The 20,076-nt window shown below is 43.7% G+C and overlaps 1 protein-coding gene across 1 annotated transcript; it reads left to right on the top strand.

Annotated features, from left to right (window-relative positions):
• The first annotated feature begins 1,912 nt into the window (after window positions 1-1,912).
• LOC311266854 (metal transporter CNNM1-like) lies at window positions 1,913-18,466 on the top strand. The gene is made up of 10 exons (XM_084369456.1): window positions 1,913-3,961; window positions 11,860-12,003; window positions 12,084-12,224; window positions 12,521-12,690; window positions 12,846-12,936; window positions 13,677-13,822; window positions 13,909-14,188; window positions 15,790-15,894; window positions 16,741-16,845; window positions 18,008-18,466. Exons 1-10 carry the CDS (start codon window positions 2,521-2,523, stop codon window positions 18,085-18,087), a joined length of 2,703 nt encoding a protein of 900 aa, XP_084225582.1. The 5' UTR covers window positions 1,913-2,520; the 3' UTR covers window positions 18,088-18,466.
• Window positions 18,467-20,076: the final 1,610 nt, after the last annotated feature.

The following is a 20,076-nucleotide window of genomic DNA, read 5'->3' as shown; positions in this document are numbered from 1 at the left end:
CAAAAAAAACAACACAATGAAACACAAAGACCACGAGAACAAGAAAGGCAACCCTCATACTGAATCAGAAGCAACAGAATAAAAATGTGTTTTGAGACAGGATTTAAAAAGAGGCAGTGTAGAGGCCAGCCTTACATGGAGAGGCAAAAGCACCTGGTCAGCGGACCTGAGTGACCTTGATGGGATGTGAAGTTGTAAAAGGTCAGAGAGATGGGTTGGAGCTAGCCCATTCAGTGATTTGTAGGTAAACAATAAAATATTGAAATTAATCCTGAAGCGTACAGCGAGCTTTCCTGTTAAAAGACGAGCTGCAGCAACCTGGACCGACTGCAAGCGTGAGACGGAGGCCCGGCTAGAACCAACATGAGGGGCATTACAGTAGTCGAGTCAGGTGGCGATATAAGCATGTTTAACCCTTTCAAAATCACTAAATGATAAAAAGGACTTGACCTTAGATAAAAGCCTCAGATGCTTGTCAAATTTAAAGTCACCGTCCATTATCACGACAGGCACCACTGGGTCCAAATATCAGGACTTCAGTGTTACTCCCTTTAAAATGTAAAAAGTTTAAGGCCATCCAAGCTTTAAACTCATTCAGACAGTCAAATAATAGTTTTGAAAGAGTTTGCATCGTTCCGTTTCAAAGGCAGATAGATTTGAGTGTCGTCTGCATAACGATGGAACGAGATGCCATATTTTCTGAAAATGGCTGAACACCATCTTCATTTCTCTAAAGGTAAAAGGTAAAATATTTAATATTAAGATGGATGCAAACAAACTCCGGCCACGTTACACGAACACAAATACGTTCTCTTTATATACAACAAAACTACGAGCCTCCAGATTAACTCTTTCTCAATCTGAATATGTTCCTCGTCTTGCTCATGATCAGAACTATGCTAACCAACTGATTCACAAGTAAGTTGACATGACACTTATCAACCCACACAGATTCTACTCGAGGGAAAACTTTTAATTAAAGCAACAAAATGTAATTTTCTGAAGAAATAGCTGTTTTTTGAGTCGTCAAATCCCGATGTTTTAAGCTGGTGGCTGAAGCGTCAGTATTTAATGACACAGGGAAACAAATATCTTCGACCACAATCACTGTAAAAGTTGGAAGATCTTGTTTTAATGGCCTGGTTGTAGAATATGATCATGCAGACTGGGGCATTAAAGGGGCAGTATGAAGTTTTTAAAGAAGAAATTAAAACTCATTATTTTGATATTTACAATATTATTGAGGTGATAATACAAACTCAGAAATATTTATTATTCCATAAGTGAATAAACAAGCTGCTCTCAGAGGAAAATAAGGTCCCAGAACACTGTTTGAAGCTAGAGAGGTGGCAGGGTCCGCCACATATAAACAAAGTAAAACAGGATGAAATTGTGTCAGTTTGTTTATTTAGTTTGTTTAAGCATAAAAATATCAGTCAGTGAAGATTTTTCTCTTCTGATTAAAATTTCTTCCCCAAAACTACAGAGTGCTCCTTTAATAAGTGCTTTATCGTGACTAATAAAGAGCCAATATGCAACTTATATACATGCTAATATAAGAGGACATGCTGTGACAGTTTTTTTTGGGCTTTTACAGCCACTTCAGTCACTGAAGTTATAGTTTACCAGCTGTAAGTGTCTGTAAAATCAAATGGAGACCAAACAATAAAACACATTTTAAACCGTTCATTAAGTGGTGGTAAAGGTTTATTAACACCAGTTACAACTATACAATAAAGAAATGGTTAAGAAAGTGTTTATAAAACATTTAATTAACTTTTAACTAAAGTTTAAAGGTGCTTTTTGTAGGAAAAGTAGATTTTTTGAGTCCAAACTCGACGTGAAAATCAACTTTTCTCACAAATAACACCTTTAATTAACTATAAAGTTACTATTTATTAATCATGGTTATATTAAAGTAATTCACTATCATAGCAAAATCATTGCAATCATTGTTAGCAAGAATATAACAGTCGATGTAAACTCTATGTATGGAGACACACCAGCAGAGTACGGAGGACTGAACCTGCCAAAACTGGAAATAAGTTAAAAAAAATAATGAATTAATAAATTAAATGTTTGATAAATAGTTGTGTTAATACAAACGTAAATAAATACAGAGACGAATTAAAGTAAAAACATCTGTTTATGACACATTTTTATACATTTGCTCATCGTTTAATAACATTAATGTAGAGTCGAGCTGCATGTCTGTGTTGAGTCCACACAAGCTGCAAGTAAACATCAAACTCAAGGAATCCACTACTAAACAAAGTGTAACGTCCAGGATTACTTCAGTACTTTTACCAGCACTCATCTTTCTCGCTATGAGCTCGAGGCTATTAATAGAAAGTTACGTCACGGCACAGTGGAGCGCGCATCTCTGTCTCAGCAGCCGAACATCATAATCACCGCCGTGTGCGGAGATCTGCGGGTCCCTCCTTCTCACACATGGACCGGAACCACGCAGCACCACGTGACCCGGGAGCCCTGGACTGAACGAGCAGCTCACACCGCATCATGGCTGCGGAGGATGCGGCCGCGCGGTTCCGAAGCGGAGTCCTGCCGTCCCGCGGGGCTCCGCTCTCTCCGTCCCGCCTGCTGCTGCTCTCCCTGGCCGCCTGCTCTCTGCTCCCCGCCCCGGCGCTCGGCTTGCTCGGCTTTCGGCCGGAGGAGACCGGGGCGGAGCTGTCCGTGGAGGACGGGGTGCTGAAAGCCACCGAGGGGACCCGCTTCATGCTGCGGGTTTACTACTCCACCTCCCCGCAGAGGCTCAACCGCACCGCGGGGACCCGCGCCAACAACGCCGCGCCCTGGATCGCCTTCATCGAGGAGCCGACTCCCGGGAGAGAGGGACAAGTTCACCCGAAGCGGAACATGTGCATGGACAAGAACGCCAGGACGTCCGACATCGAGGTTTTGGGTTCTTTCAAGTCTGCCTCCAGTCAGAACTCGGTGCTGGTGGAGCTGCTGGCCAAGGACCTGCGGCGGGGGGAGAAGATCAAGTACTACTCCATGTGCGCCTTCGACGGGTCCAAATGGGAACACTACCGGACGAGGGACTTCTGGGTGGCCGTGGCGGAGCGCTCGGCCGCCCCGGAGCTCTGGCTGCAGGTGCTGGTGTCCGTCCTGCTGCTCGGGCTGTCAGCTCTGTTCAGCGGGCTCAACCTGAGCCTGCTGGCGCTGGACCCGGTGGAGCTGCAGGTCCTCCAGAACAGCGGCACCGACAAGGAGCAGAACTACGCGCGTAAAATCGAGTCTGTGCGTCGGCACGGTAACTACGTCCTGTGCACTTTACTGCTGGGCACCGCGATCATCAACGCCTCGCTCGCCGTGTGGATGTGCCAGATCCTGGGCATGACCTGGCTCTCCACGGTCATCTGCGCCTTCGGGATCTTCTTCATCGGGGAGATCCTTCCACACTCGGTGGCGTCGCGTCACGGTCTGGCCATCGCCTCCAAAACCATCTGGGTGACGCGGCTGCTGATGGTGCTCTCCTTCCCCGTCTCCTACCCCATCAGCAAGCTGCTGGACCTCATCCTCAACCAGGAGATCTCCAACTTCTACACCAGAGAGAAACTCCTGGAGATGCTGCGCGTCACAGACCCGTACCACGACCTGGTCAAAGAGGAGCTCAACATCATCCAGGGCGCGCTGGAGCTGCGCACCAAGACGGTGGAGGACGTCCTGACGCCGCTGACCGACTGCTTCATGCTGGCCTCGGACGTCGTGCTGGACTTCAACACCATGTCGGACATCATGCAGAGCGGCTACACGAGGATCCCGGTGTTTGAGAACGAGCGCTCCAACATCGTGGACATCCTGTTCGTCAAGGACCTCGCGTTCGTGGACCCGGACGACTGCACCCCGCTGAAGACCATCACCCAGTTCTACAAACACCCGCTGCACTGCGTCTTCAACGACACCAAGCTGGACGCCATGCTGGAGGAGTTCAAGAAAGGTGAGGAGGGGGAGGGTGTGCAGTGGTGTAAAAGTACCGAGAGGACAAACTTCTGTGGGTCAAGAAACAAGTAGAAGACAGGAGGAGACCAGGAAGGAAAGGACAGAGAGAAGGAAAGGAAAGGAAAGGAAAGGAAAGGAAAGGAAAGGAAAGGAAAGGAAAGGAAAGGAGGAAAAACAAGAGAGAAAGGATGTTAAGACAAGAAGGGGAGGACATATAAAATTGAGGTACAGAGGGAAAGAAGAAGAAAATAAAATATGGAGAGGGTAGGGAGGGAAGGAGAAGATGTTTAGGAAGGATGAACGGAAGGTAAAGAAACAAAGAGTAAGGAAAGGAGAGAAGGAAAGGAGAGTACAGATATGTTGAAATATTACTTTGGGAAAAGTGAAAGTCACTCATACGAATAGTACTCGAGTAAAAGTCTTTAAGTATCTGATATGACGTGTTCTTAGGTATTGAAAGTAATTTGCTGGCAATGAAAGTACTGAAGTATCAAAAGTAACTTAACAGTTACATGTGTACTGGACTCAGCGTTGAGTAACTAGTAACTAAAGTTATCAATTAAATGTAGTGGAGTTAAAAGTACAACATTTGTGGTGGAGAGGACGAATAAAGCAGCATAAAACTGAAACACTCAAGTAAAAAAGCAAAAAAGATCATAAACGCAATGAATTAATTGGGGAAATATATTTTACAGTGTTATTAATATAAGTTTAATATTATTACGGACACAGAACCAACCAATCACGAGTCAGTGACTTCATCATCTCTCACACTCTCGTGTCAAAGCCGGACGTCCTCTCACAGCTGTAGTTAGTGTTGGCATGCCGACGGAGGAATGAGCCCACCTCCAGCCTGGCATCAGATGGGTCTGCAGTTACCATGGTAACCTTTAGATGAGGGCGCTGCTGACTGATGTGATCATCGAGATCACTTCGACGCCTTTTTTATGTGGTGGCTCAGCAGTCAGGTCACATACATGTCATCGAGCCTGACACCTCCATCACCTCCAACACCTCCATCATCTCCATCATCTCCATCACCTCCACCCTCGTGGAGGAAGAAGAAGAGCATTTTAAAATGTGTAAGAAGTTTCCAGTCGGAAAAGCGTTTAGTTTTTTAAGACTCCAGCGATCTGCGGCTGAAAGTGGCCCATCGTGTCGAGCCTTTCAGGTGCTCAGGAATAAAAAACTCCAAGTGACATGTATAAGGGGGAACGTCAGGAGTTTAAAAGAACAGCTCGCACAAAAAATGTAAAATCCAGTCATCTGCTCAGCGTCTTGCAGATGGAAAGCCAGGTGAAGTTTTTCATAGTCCACAAAACATTTCTGGAGCTTCACAGCAAAACAGCGTCGCAGCATCCTCCTGAACAACTGAAGCAGCTGGAGACTTAAATTGACTTTATTAAGCTACAAACATTAGTGCACACCTTGTCTGGAGTGAGTCCACAAGCTTGACCGCACATCGAGGGTGAAAGTATCATCTTTTTAAAATCAGTGTGGGCTCTCAGGGCGAGACTTGGATGATGCCAGACGAGCTGTGTGAAGCCATTTTATGTTTTTCTTGTTGGTCGTCCAGTCGTCTCCAGATACTTCAGGTGTTTAGCAGAATGCTGCGACGCTGTTTCACTGTGAAGCTCCAGAAATGTGAGGAGATGATGACTGGATCTGACTTTAACAGTTTGAAGAAATTCAGAATAACTTCCATTCAGATGCACACTGCTTCAGATGAGTTTAACTTTTACTTTCAATTTCCAGTCGCAGTGAGACAATAACACTCACAGTCAGACCACTGATGTATTAATGTGAAATATACTTTTCTTAATGTGTGTTTTGCTCAGTTTGGGAAGATGTTCAGAGGGTCATCATGTTTTTGAGCCTCATAGAGACACAGAAACAACAGAATTACAGAAGGATGTGACCTAGAAGTTGCTGGTTTGAGCCTGTGGACATCCAAGCTACCATTAAGCAGACTTTCTTTAACATTTACCTGCTCCTTTAAGGTTGTTCTCCAGCTGAGCAGCTCAGTACTGTGACTGTCTCTGAGCTGAGGCAGAGCTTGCAGGCTGCACAGCCCCTCCCTGCGTCACAACCCAGAGTCGAGCCCCAGTTTGCGGTGCTGCTGCAGCAGAACTGTCTTTTCCTCCCCGTATGGAGTCAGCTGGTGCTCCTGCTTTATTGTAAGAGTTTCAAATGGGTGGGGTGCTCGCCGGCCAATCACAGGCGACTGCTCTTCATCGCTGCCTTGCTGCAAGCTCGGGGACTCTGCACAGTCAGCGTTTTTTCTGCAGGGACAGGAAGTAAACAGAGAAGGACACCTTGACACCGAGGCTGCGTCTGCTTACAGGAAACAAGTGACAGCAGAGATATTTACATCTGTGCTCGTTTGAGTTTAACTCCGGTGCCTAGATGTCATATTTTTAAGATGTGAGTGTCTTTAGCTCGACCTATAAGTGTGATCTCCATACATACATGTTTGTGTGTTAGTGGGGCGATTGGTTTGAAGCCGGATGCCATCAGAGTTGCAGGATGAACACATGATTCCTGTGTCACTGAGCCACAGAGGGATCTGGAGGAGATAATCTACACAGACCAGAGGATTATAAACAAGGTTGTTTCCCATCGTCTCTCTCCTCCTGTGCCTCCTCTCCCTCTCTCTCTCTCTCTGTAACAACAGTTTCAGGCACTGCGGCAGAGAAACACAGGTTCTCCCATTCATTTCAATGAGACCCTTGCAGCAGTGGAGACTGCAACATGGAGCAGACAGAAGGAACATTTTTACACAACATCTTTTTCTTTTGACTACTTTTTACAAGACTTGCAGAAACCTGTGTACACGATTACCGAGGCACGAGGCTAATAAAGTAACCTAGCTAAGAACAACACACTTTTTTGTACATTACGTTTCACCATCCAATCCATCACCTTGCTTCAGCCGTCAGGAGTGTCTTACAAAATGATTACAGCCAATCATAATGATGAGAATTGGACTTCTTCAATTTCTGATTATTGACTGATTGGTGGCATCATTATTGGTGTCTGACAGGACTGGTGATTGAGTTGATACCAAGGCCAACAGGACATTGAAATCGTTGAGATGATGTTGAAACAATAGTTGCTGTTTATGTAACAAATATTTAAAAACAAATCAAATCCATGCTTGTAGGAAGAGCTCATTAGCTGCAGTAGATGCTACTAGAAGAGTTGGATCAGAGAAAAAATCATATATTTGCCTGCCAGGAGTCGGTGAAACGCTGATCTCACTGCGTTTAAAGACACTGCAGAGGTGTAGCCGAGAGCCCGCCGATCTGCCGAGACTACAGAGGGATTCTTTGGCTTGAATGCAAAGCGGTCTGTCTGCCACAAATGAAGCCGGCCAAGTAACACCTTCCCCGCTGTGCACAGCGGCAGCAGTTGCGTGGTGGTACAGAGACCCTTTCCAGTGCCAGGGGGATCTTGTTCAGACAGATGGGAAGCTGAACGGTGAACATCACACGCAGATCCTGGACCAGAGTCTGCGTCCCTCTGCCAGGAAGCTCAAACCAGAGTTTGTCTTTCAACGTCGAGCCAGAATAAACTATAAGAACTGCATCAGCTCAAAAAAAGAAAATAGACGTCTTTAATCATAGTAGAAATCTGTGGTGAGGTGAGACCTCGAACGTAGCTCACCTTCTCACAACTAATTCAAGAAAGTTTCCAAAGAGGAAAAGCAAGAAAATGTTTTCATGTCAGAGTCCAAACTTACCAAACTTACCTGAGCGTCAGCAGGTACCAGTTGTGGTAAATATTGACAAAAGTACACAAACACCTGATATGTTTCATTTAGAAGACGACTTTATGGCTCTAAACCTCGACTTTAAAGGTGCAATATGTAAGAATAAAGTTTTGATTGTTCGTATCTTGCTGAAGATATATCTCCTGAAGTTAGCCTGCTAACCAGCTAACCCCGGGCCCTGAAACCCTCTTTCTCTCAGCGGTCCAAAGCTCCAACGCTTCCCTGGTTGTCTAGCTACTTGCACGGCTAACTGAGCTAACGGTAGCTACGGTCATGGATGTATAGAAAGAATACAGTTAGCAGCAGTTTGCAGGTACTCTGGTGATATGCTGCCCCTATTTGGGGCACACATTTAATACAATTTTCTATCATGTTGAGCCAATTTGAAATCTCTTTATGCGTGATATATTACAGGAGACATAATACTTGAATTAACACAAGAAAATCACATCAGAAGAAGAGAAGTTCCCCTTCACCGTTTATGAGATAATTTAATAAACACATATAGTTTTATATATATTTATTGCATTAAATACGACCCTTCTACATTGAAGTTATGTAATAAAATTGGATGGAACATGTACATGTACTCAAAGTAAATGTTTTGGATCCAACCCTTAATTAATGAATGGGGATCTGTTGGGGTTTATTTAACCCGCTCTTTATCGACCGAGATCGATATCGACAGCGTTTTATTTTCTCCCTCTTAATCCTTTTCCCTGTCACAGTTACAGTCTCCCAGGAGGCCGACTATAAAATATTCAGTGTGCTATTTTTCCAGTTAGTCTGCCTGCCATCTGTTCCCTGTAATAATGCTATTTATTACACGACTCCGCTGATCAGCTCTTACCCCGCAAGCACAAGTGGATGTGGTGTAATAAAGTGTTATTCACAGTATTTGTAGTCATCCACAGTGATCTAAAGCATTTTCAAAGAGCGATTAAGGCTGTGAGGAGGAGAGTCTCTGGTCTTTAGCCTAAAATTCACTTAAATCTTTTTCTCTGTGGTCTTTTGTTTAGTTTAGTTGTCTTTCCATTTGAAAGAGGTGGTTACTGATACCGGACACAGTGTGAGTGGACATGGACAAAGGCTCCATCTCTCATCTGGCTGGAAACATAGTGAACTTTATGAAGATCGGTTGGTCCTCATGAAAGATGTGTTCAATTTAGACAACGCGTAAATGACTGAATAGGTCGACTGCCAGCGACTCCCCAGACAACACGACTGTTTAGGGTACCAGGGACAGACGTACCGGGTCGTCGTCGTAGAGTGGCAGTTTGGTTAGGTTTAGGAAAACATCCTGGTTTGGCTTGAAATAACTACGCTACATACGTCACCTCACCTTATGTTATGTACATGACTTTACTAAACTTCATCAGTAAGTTCAAACACCTCTACAAGTATTAAATAACTTGTGATAATAACGGTGGTTCCTTTGTATTTTTGTTGGAAGTTGTAAAGGTTGATGATGCTAGCCTCTCGTTGTTACGTTAATTGCTAAGTACACTGGCTAATGAAAGCTAATATGTTCAGCTAATGTTCTTGTGACTTCCATCAAAATATGCATGTAGAGTTTATTTATCTTATACTATTGGCTTGTCTTTATTAAATGATCATTTTCTTCCCATGTTCGCCCGGTGCACCGTTGTGCTCACAGCAGGAGAATCACAGGTGTGGCTAATTAATCACACTAGCTTTGTGTGCAGGCTCTTGGGCCCTCGGGCTGTGGATGCTGGCTCACAGTCAGGCTACAGGGACTCTTTAGTGGATCTGGGTCATAATTAATCTTGTTAATTACACCTGTGCTTTTCCTTCTATGACATATGACAAAGTGCGTCTTCAAAACTGAAGGACAACTGTTGAATAAATCTGGTTTAATATGCTGTCTTCTAATTATAGTCAACTCTTCCAGCCTGGAAAGATGAATAAAGACATGTCAAATGTGAACGTAGTGCGCCACATTACATTATCTCTGTAATTAAGTCCATTAAGCTGAGAAAGAAGGTATCCCTCGGTACCACTTGAGCCTGTGAAAGGGCTTTTGTTACCTATCGAGTTACATTAAAAGGTGAATGTACACGAACCACAGGAGAGACAACAGCGAGCTCTTTATCCAGAAACAATGTCTAGACATCCTGACTTTAAAATAAAAATAGATGGATGGATTATCTGGATTATGCTGAAGAATCATCCAGTAGAAAATAGTTGAAAACACAGCTTGAGCTTGTGACCTTTGACACGCGTCATCCCTTCTGTCTCTTTCCCATCTTTCATCAGATTTCTTTTTGCCCCGTGCATCCACAGAAAATGTTAATTTTCAATCCAGATCTCTTAAATACACTGTAAAAAAAAACATACTTTTATTGTTTTTTTCCTGTGTATTTACAGTTTGCTCCTGTATTTTTTTAGATACATGAAAATATCCATGAAACTACAAAAATAGACTGTGAATGTAGAGTGTATAATGTAAAATAACATGAAAAATCTGTCTGTGAATAACCATAGAATGTCAACTTTTTTACAGTAATTTACAGTTATTTAATAGATGAAACATACAAGTTTAATACTGTAATTACTTTATTTATAAAATTAGATAAAGTTAGTGACCATTAACAGTAAAGTATTGATTCTTTAAAGGTCAAACAGTATTTGAATCATAGATAATCTGTGTTTCACAAGATTTTATACAAGATATTATTTTCTGTATTTCAGTGTTTTTCTGCTTCTGCAAGAAAAACACAATTTCACTGCTGTTTTTTCTGACAGTGGTACATCATTCAATTTCACATGACTTTCTTACAATCAGAAAACTTCATTTTTGTGCAACTTTGGGGCTGCCGGGGGGCAAAATCAAGGAAATTAAAGACGGTTGTGAGGAAAAAACTGATGGAGAAAACAAAAATTCATACAGAAAGAACGTACAGCGGCACATCGGCCAAAAAAAACCGATGTCCTCTGTCCCTCTTTTCAGTCTGTTCTGTATGTAAGGCTGACCTATTTAGCTGAAAGCAGCTCTGCCAGAATTGTGTGCATTTGTGTGAGTCTGTGTGTGTCCTTCAGTGTGTGAGAGGTAGTATTTGGCAGGCAGGGAGTGTCGAAGCGGAGAAAGGATCTCAGCGAGGAAGTTGATTTGGAGCCAGACTGTTGAGGAGGAGCTACAAACAAGGATTCACTCTGTTTTTTTCTGTTGTACGTGTGCAGGGAGTTGCGTGCACGTCTCTGTGCACCTTTTCTGAAGGTAAAGTTGTGAATTATGTAACGCCGGAGCGAGTGATGCAGTGCAGTGTCTCGTTAGCCAGTAAGAGAAGCCATCCCTCTCCTCGTTTACAGCCCCCCCACCGTAAATTAAATAAGTCTGAGCAAAGGCTGCTCTGTTCTTCTGCTTCTGCAGTGTGAATGGATTATGAATTATTCCATTTATCTTTTGGAAACGCCTCAAGATTTCTACCTCCAAAAAAAACACACCCACTCATCATCCTGGAGGTAAACACAGCAGAAGCACTGCAGACCGAGTGTGTGTGTGATGGATTGTGTGTTTTGCGTTGCGTCCTCCCTGCTGTTACACCCACTATGTTCAGCTCCTGCTGTTGCTCCACTTACTCGACATCAGCAGGCAGAGCTGCACTCCCACTCTGTGTGAGTCACAGATACGTGTTCACTCACAACTAATCCAAACTCTAAATATAAAAGTATGACAAGCTTATTTGACAATCACAGCTGTTGTATAGTGTAACTGTATTCTGGTGAATAAATTACGAGACAGCCGTACCTTTAAAAACATGTTTTACAGCTGCTGCAGTTTTTGATTTATTGATGTTGTGACGCTGCTGAGGACCCGAGGAAATCACTACCGTTTGGCTTTGCTGGCAGTAAAATGGAAAAACTGAAGATTTGTCAGTTTTGCCTACCATCCAATCACGTTTCTCAGTTTTAATTTATGTGATCAAGTATTTCCAATTATCTGGGAAAAAGAGATTAAAGGGGCACTATGTAGTTTTTGGAGAAGAAATTCAAACTCGTAATATTTACATACATATTTTATGTACATTATTGAGCTGCCCTCCCTCCTTTCTCACAAACTGGATGAAAAAAACTGCTTTAAACTAGCTTAAATTTCTTTCCAGGGAAGTCCCACCTCGCCATCGTGCAGCGAGTGAACAACGAGGGCGAGGGCGACCCGTTCTACGAGGTGATGGGCATCGTCACCCTGGAGGACGTCATCGAGGAGATCATCAAGTCAGAGATCCTGGACGAGACGGACCTCTACAGTACGCATGAAAAAACACTCACATGTATAAGTTATTAGCACAAAATGTTTGGTTCTCATTGTGTGCGTCTGTCCCGGCAGCTGATAATCGTTCGAAGCGTCGCGTTTCTCACCACGAGCGGAAGCAGCAGGACTTCTCCATCTTCAAACTGTCGGAGAACGAGATGAAAGTGAAGATTTCTCCTCAGCTTCTCCTGGCGACGCACCGCTTCCTCTCCACAGGTAACGGATCAGCTCGTGTGTCTGTGCTGTCAGATCTCTGTCTTTAGGGAACAAACAACAGGATGATGTATGATGGAAGGAGCCTCACAAGACAGGAAATTGTGAGATTGTTCAGTTCAAGTCCTTCAAGACCTGAGAAACAAATTCAGGCTTCTTATGTCCTGTTGATTATTCGACTTGGCTTTTATTTTGTTTGCCTCGTCATAAAACCTGCTAATCTCAGAGTGGGGATGAACAACGTCGACCTAATGAAGTAAAAATACTCTGTAACTGTGACCCTCTGTGTCTCCCATCAGAGGTGGAGCCCTTCAAACCAGCTCACATCTCAGAGAAGATCTTGTTGCGGCTCATCAAACACCCCAGCGTGGTTCAGGAACTCAAGTTTGATGAGAAGAACAAGCGAGCGCAGCAGCACTTCCTGTTCCAGCGCAACAAACCGGTGGATTACTTCATCCTGGTGCTGCAGGTACCCGCCGCTATCTTTTAGACATTTGATTGGTGCATTAATCTACAAGGATTTAAATGAAGTAGCTGTAACCTGCCTGTGAAGATACACTGATGTGTCCTTGATGTGAAACTGATCACGTGGTGTTACCGTGTCTCTCTCGTCTGTGTCGTCAGGGTCGAGTCGAGGTGGAGTTCGGCAAAGAGGCGCTGAAGTTTGAGAATGGAGCTTTTTCTTACTTTGGGGTACCGGCCATCATGCCAACAGGTACAAATACACACACATATACCTTGTGCTTGTATTCTTACGAAGACTTTGATGAGCTGGTAGTGAGGGTCCTTTAATCTGTTGAATATTTTCTAGATTCATCGATTTACCCTGACCCTATGAAATGTCTGAAAATGGTGAAAAATGTCAATCTGTGTTTCGTCAAAAATATCCAGTGGTTTCACGCTTCAAAATGTTGAAACACAGTCTTGAACAGTGGTCTTTGGCTTGGCGTCCTAGCCGTCACGCCACCACCACCATCACCACCATTCCCCTCCCGATGTGAAAGTCAGTTAATTTACATGTAATCTGGATACAATATGTCATGTATTGTAGAAAAATGCGTATATGATACGTGTGAAACATACAAATTAAAGGTGTCCATGCCAACATTTTATTTTTGGCGATTGTCCTGCAAAAAAAACACAAAAAACTGAAAGTGTTTGTTTGTGGTCGGCACTCAGAGAGTGAAACCTAATTGGAAGAAATCAGACTCTCCAGTCAAATTGCCCTGAACAGCTGAAGATACGTGACCGCTTTCAAGTCATTTAACTGCCAAACGGCTGAATGCAGCGTTCGAGTAAAGCGACCGAGACAAACAACCGTTAGCATATTAAGCAGGGTGAAATGAGGTAGCGTCCCTGAGCTCACTGTCGATGTGACACTGATTGATTGACAGTACCAGTTCTTGTCTGCGCCTGTGAATGTGTTTGAATGAATATTTAAAGTTTCCTCTGCAGTCCACAGGTCCCCGTCTCGCAGCAGTGGTTTGGACCGCTCTGAGTCCATGCTGTACGGAGGGAGCATGGGCCAACTGAACGGAGGGGGGAACGTCTACCTGCCAGACTACTCTGTCCGACAGCTCACACACCTGCAGATCATCAAGGTAACACCTGAGTCTCACATGAGCTCAGACTGGATTTCAAAAATCTTCTCAGGATAACATTTTGAACAGGATGCTCTGTGTGTCAGATCACGAGGAGCCACTACCAGAACGCTGTGACAGCCACCAGGATGGACAGCTCTCCTCAGACGCCTGATGCCGACGCCCGTCTGTCAGAGGGCAACACGCTGACCCCGGAGCCTCCGGCAACAGAGCACGCAGCCACCTTAATGCCCCCACCACACACCACCACCACCCTCATGCCCCCACCCAGAGAGCCGAGCCGGCCCGGCTCCGCCCGGACACGAGCACAGCAGTCCAGCGTCACACACAGCACCTCGCTGCTGAACGAGAAGAACCGCATCGTCCGTAAGTATCCGCGCAGCCCAGTCGCCAGAACGAAATGTTGTTACTTTGAGCTGACTTTCATGTTGGGATGTAGAGAGGATGAAGGTGCGATCACAGCTAGGCTGCCAAGCTAGAGACCACTGTTCAGGACAGCGTTTTAGCATCCGTAAGTTTGACACCACTCGGGAATTTAACAAGACGTCGGGACATTTTCAGTCAGATTTGTGGCAACATAACCACGTTTGTAACGACACATCGAGACATTTCTAGTTGTGTTAGTGGCAACAAAACCAGATGTTTCCAATGAGACGTCAGGACATTTAACTGCTGTTTGTCGTGACTAAAGCAGGCGTTTTTAAAGAGACGTCGGGACTTCTCCAGCCGTATTTGTGGCCACAAAAAAAACAATTACTTTGAAGAGATGTCTGGACATTTCCCAGTCGTGTTTGTGGCATCAAAACCGTTTTTTAAGCGGAGATATAACAATCAGACCATGAGCACAGCATCGCACAACATAACATTGAAAAGTTGCAACATGAAGAAAGTCAACCACATATCTGTGGTTTGCAGAAAAAACATCATTTATTCTGGTAAATGGGTTGATCCTCCACTCCAGAGACATTTGATGGAGGCACGCCCCAAACAGAGAGAGTCAGAGGGGAAATGACAATCCTGCAGCAGGTTTACAGTCAGACTGATGATGTGTCAATAAAAGATGATTTATGCCCTCGGAGGCAGACGAACAAAAGCTGCTCCTTCAAATGAGGTTTTCTGAGTCCATTAGAGTATAATATTCAGGATGAATAGAGTTCAATAACCTCAGTCAGCTCCAACTGCAAAGAGGTCTTTTTAAAGCCTGATGACTGAGACAGTCTGAGGAGAGATAAACAGACTGACAGGTGGAATATAAACGAGGTAAACGGGACGCTGAAGTTTGGTCTGATTAGGTTCAAGCATAACTCCACTTGGTTAAGATTAGGAAAAGATTGTGTTTTGGCTTAAAATACCTGTTTATGTTGCTGCAAAATGTCCAGATGTCTTGTTTAAAACATCTGGTTTTGTTCTCCCAGAGTGGGATGTTGTTGCTCACATTACTGAACATACTCCATCACACTTCTGTCACTTTATATTGAGGTCTTATGACTGTGAAATTGCGCAGCAGTCACTTTTACAGCTGCTACAATATTAAACATTTCTTCTACTGGAGCTTAGAATGAATCATCTGTATTTAAGGGCAACAGCGGAGGCAAACATGATGTGATGAAACCTGTTTTGAAAGAGACTGTTTAGTTCACCGAATGAAGCGTCTCAGGAAGACCGACTGCAAATGTGTAAATTTTGTTAATCCAAAGAAAAACAATGAGTCTCTGCTGATTAACAACACAATCACGGACCATCAGATGACGGCAGTCTGATTAAAGAAACAGCACAATCTGTCATATTTATTTAAGCAATGTTTAGCAGAAATGAAAGCAGGGAAATTACTTTGGCAACACAACTTGGCAACCATGACCTATGCGGGGGGACATGCTTTGAAAAACAGGTTTAAATGTAGTAAAAGTATGACATGTATTCTATATAAATCTGTATATATAATTAATATAATTATGTTTGTGCTGCAGGCAGCAAGTCTGATGGCCAGAAGAGTCCCAGTGATTCGGTGTTCCTCAGGATGGATGAGATCCCGTACATCAGAGAGGACAGAGCTGAGACCGACACACACACCGGTACAACATCTAGATATAAATGCAAACAGCTGTTTTCAGACAACACAGCTGGTCACAACAAAAGACTTGTGAAAGAAGCGTCTGTAAAATGGTGGATCATTTTTTTCGAGCGTCACAACCCTCGCGAAAAGGATCGTTTCACTGTCAGAATTTGAGCCATTCGGTCCAATAAAAATCTGCAAAGTCTAGACGAGCCGCAGGATTAAATTATTTTATCCCCATTCACGTTAGCCGGGCGCTGAACAGGAAGTTTGTCGGCTCGGTTGGCAAAAGTCTCTGTGGGCCACGCAATGCAGAAGCTATGCAGAAGACAGTCGAGTCATTTGGCTTCATGCACCACTGAGCAGCTTTCATAGAAACGAATGGGACTTGGCCCTTCATGGCCGTGTCCAGGTATAATTATAACGTCCTTAGTACAGTTAGCAGATGTTAGCAGTTACTTTTGCAGCAAGTTAAGCTATCAAGCCATGAGGAAAATCACAGATCCCAGAGCGCTGAGGCTGAGGGAAAAGTAACAGTAACATGATCTATTTTCACCGACATCGTTGGCGGCATGTGGCGTAGTGCCGCAACATGTTACTCACTTCTTCTGTCTTTTGTTTTGAAATGAAAAAAACAAAGAATTAGGTGGCGTGAGCAGAGATATTCACCCCGTGGAGCCAAAAAAAGGAAAGACAGATTTAATTTTCACATCCAAGTGTTTCATCAAGCAGCACGTTGGCAAACTTGGCTGAGAGTCATACAGGACTTTAACCTCGGAGACGAAAGCTGTTCATCATTGGCAGGGTCATGACTCTCTCTCTCCCTCTCTCTCTCTCTCTCTCTCGCTCTCTCTCTCTCTCTCAGACATGGCCTCTGTTCCCATAGAAACGGACACGTCTCCTTTCATCAGCAGCCTTTCGCTGAGCGGCTCAGAGGACACACTCGGCAAGAAACTCCTGCTCAAACTCAGTCAGTATCACACACACACACACACACACACACACACACACACGTCTTTGTCTTTCTACACTTGTGGGGACCCTCATGCATTACCTACTCCCTGTCCCCCAACATTACTCATCACAACTAAATGCTTAATCCCAGCCTATATCCAAACCAACACCTTAACCTACAAACAAACCTAGCTGTAACCTTCAGGCAGTACTTTGAAGTAGTGATGATGATGCAGAGATGTCCTCGCTACCAAGGTTTAAAAAACTAAAAACTCCTCATTGCTGTCCTCACAAAGACAGCAGTACAATCCTCCCACCCACAAACACACAAAGACTCACAAACCACTTATTCACCCACCGTTTCTATGCCTTTCTCTCTCTTTCCTCCTCAGTATTCATTCACATGCAAACAACCACCATAGGAAACACAAGTGCACGAGATGCACACTAACACACACACACACTAACACACACACACTCACACACACTCAGCTTCCCCTCCAGAATCCTCCCACTTAAATACATTATTGTCTCCGGGGTTCGCCCACTTGGCACTTCCACGTCTCCTCTTAAAGGACCACACCAGTGTGGGTTTCTTGCAAATTACATTGGTGACCGCTTTGCAAAGCAGATTAGCAGCAGATTATAACTAAGGATAAAACTAGACACAAACAAAGGTTAAAAGTGTCTCTGTGCAGAAAAGACTCGCAAGTTCAATTCTGGGGGGGCAGAAGTTCTTAAAATGTTCTTATGGTTTACTTTGAAAGTCCTAAACTCACCCAACAGACCAGTGTGTTATGTAACGGTCCATGAAGTCATTTTCTCGTGATTTTGAGAAATTGTCTTTTTGTTTTCTCAACGTAACAGAAAAGAAACTTTGAGATCTTGAGATAACTTCATTGAAATAATAATTGCAAGCCAGTCGTAATTGAAGTCTGCCGTGTTTCTCAGTTAAATCGACAATATTAAGACTCTAAAATCGCCTCCTCTGACGCAGTGACCATCTCGAATGACAAAAATATGAAGTTTCTTCATCTAGTTTAATTGAATGGAGTAAACGTAAACAGAACCGCTGGCAAATAATCACATTTTAACGTCGGATAATATCGACCTGAGCTACGACCCTGGATGCAGATGTGAGTGCAGCCTTAAACTGAGAACATCTCTTGTCTCCTCAGGCCACAAGAAGAGGAAAAAATCCCGCGAAGGAGAGAAAACACCAGAGGACATTTCAGAACAGCCGCTGGTGAAAACCTAGCAGAGTGTGTGTGTGTGTGTGTGTGTGTGTGTGTGTGTGAACTCTCCATCATCTGATGGTTCTTTAAGCTGTTTGTAAAGACGATGTGGTTGATGAACTACAGCTATCAGAGTTTTATCTGAAAACGACGCACTCTACACACCCCCGCTGTAGGAGATTATAAAGTGGACCCGTCACCTGGAATGTACTGAACACATGGATGGAAGAAACCATTTTATCAAAGTACAGGGGGGAGGGGAGGGGGGTTGGGTGCTGCTTTGACAATATGCATTAAACCGTAGCTTCTCACCTTCACCGGTTTTTCACGCTGATGCTCGTATACAAACGAATGACTGTGAATGTAAAAGGTTTGTAGTAAAACTAGTTTTGATACACTGTACAGCCTCCTCATGTGATCACTTCTCTAACGGAGCCAAACAGGAAACGGATGGAAGACACCAAAGATGTTGCTGTTTTGTACGAACTGCTCCAAAATTGCACAGAAACAAGAAGTAAACTTTGTGTTTCGGGCTTTTGTTTTGAAAGGTCGCTTGATTAACGCTCGTTACCTGATAATTAGATCTGTGGTTTAAAACACGGAGTAGAAACATTTTCTTTTCTCCAAACAAGCATGCCATGTTCAGACTGTGTCAGCTTTTAAAAATGTCTTCCCTTTTTAATCCTTAACGAGACCAGTTCAGGAACCAGAACTAACTTGGTGGAAAAGGGGGAGATGTTAGACTTCACTGATGCTCGTCTGGCTGAATGTAGCCAGGTCCGTAAATCTAGTGGACAGCCTGAAGCCAGAGTCCAATGAGATGTTTGGGCGTCCACATACTTCCGATAATAACATGCTTTGCAGGACTTACAGCTGATTGATTGTCCACGTTGTTATTTAACGATGGTTGATCATCTCGTGTTTATTCCTTCAGTCTTTCTTACTCTGCTTTGTGCTGAGAAATCACCCTCCTCCTCCCCCCTGAGCTCCCCGTCTTTTTTCATTACACGAGATTTGAATTGCATTTTTAAACCTCATAAATATTTCATTGGTTTTGTTTCTTTTTTTTTTCCAATTTGGACCACAGAGGACGATCAGACTGTGGCTCAGACACGGATACAAAGACTGAGCTGCCTGTCTGCATGTAGATTTAGGAAATCTTGCGTCAGCCTTTTCATTTCACTCCACTTTTATTCATCACACGACTTGTGACCACCGAACCTCGTTAAATAATCATCGCTCGAGCTGAGCCAGTTTTTTTTATTAGATTCATTTCAATTATGAATGAATGTCATCTTCTCTGGCTGCTGCTTGACGGAGGTGAAATAAAAACTGAGCTTCTGGCTGCTGCGACACAGGACGTGGTGCTTCAACGCCCTTTGGTTTATGAGGCCAACACCTCCACAAAGCTCTAGTTTCTGATATCCACAGTCACACAACACATAGAAAATGTAGACAAAACTAGCTTCAGCTGTTTTTCTTCACAGATATTTTCTTTTTTGGTTTGTTTGATTTAACAAGAGGAGACACTAGAGATTAAAACATTTGTTATTTCATGCGCTGGTTGGTTAGTTTTGAGATTTTGGGGATTTTCTGCTTTAAAAAATCCCCAAAAAAGTCACATCATGGGGATTATTTTCGTTCAGATTTCTGCAAATTAGTGCAAATTGAATCAGATAACATCATTCAGATATAAGGTCTTCAACACGGGGTCCGCGACTCTTCGGGGGTCGTCAGTCACAGATTAAGGCCAATTTATTTGTTTTTATTTACACAACACTGATGGTTGTTGTGACCTTACGGCTGAGTGGCACCTCTCCACAACAGTGAACTGCTCAGCTATTTATCGAAACACATGGGCCAGTTGTTTGTATTGTTGTCACGGACATTCTTGTGAGACATAATAGATTATTTTACAATTTATCGAGCAAGATTCTGACAATCACTGCCCCCTCAGTACCCACCAGAGAAACTGCAGCCGGTGAAGCTAACGTGGCTAACATTAGCCATGC

Source organism: Pagrus pagrus (assembly GCF_965226575.1).
Source record: "Pagrus pagrus genome assembly, chromosome: 2".
NCBI classification, from domain to species: Eukaryota; Metazoa; Chordata; class Actinopteri; order Spariformes; family Sparidae; genus Pagrus; species Pagrus pagrus.
This window is presented reverse-complemented; position numbering and strand designations above follow the sequence as displayed.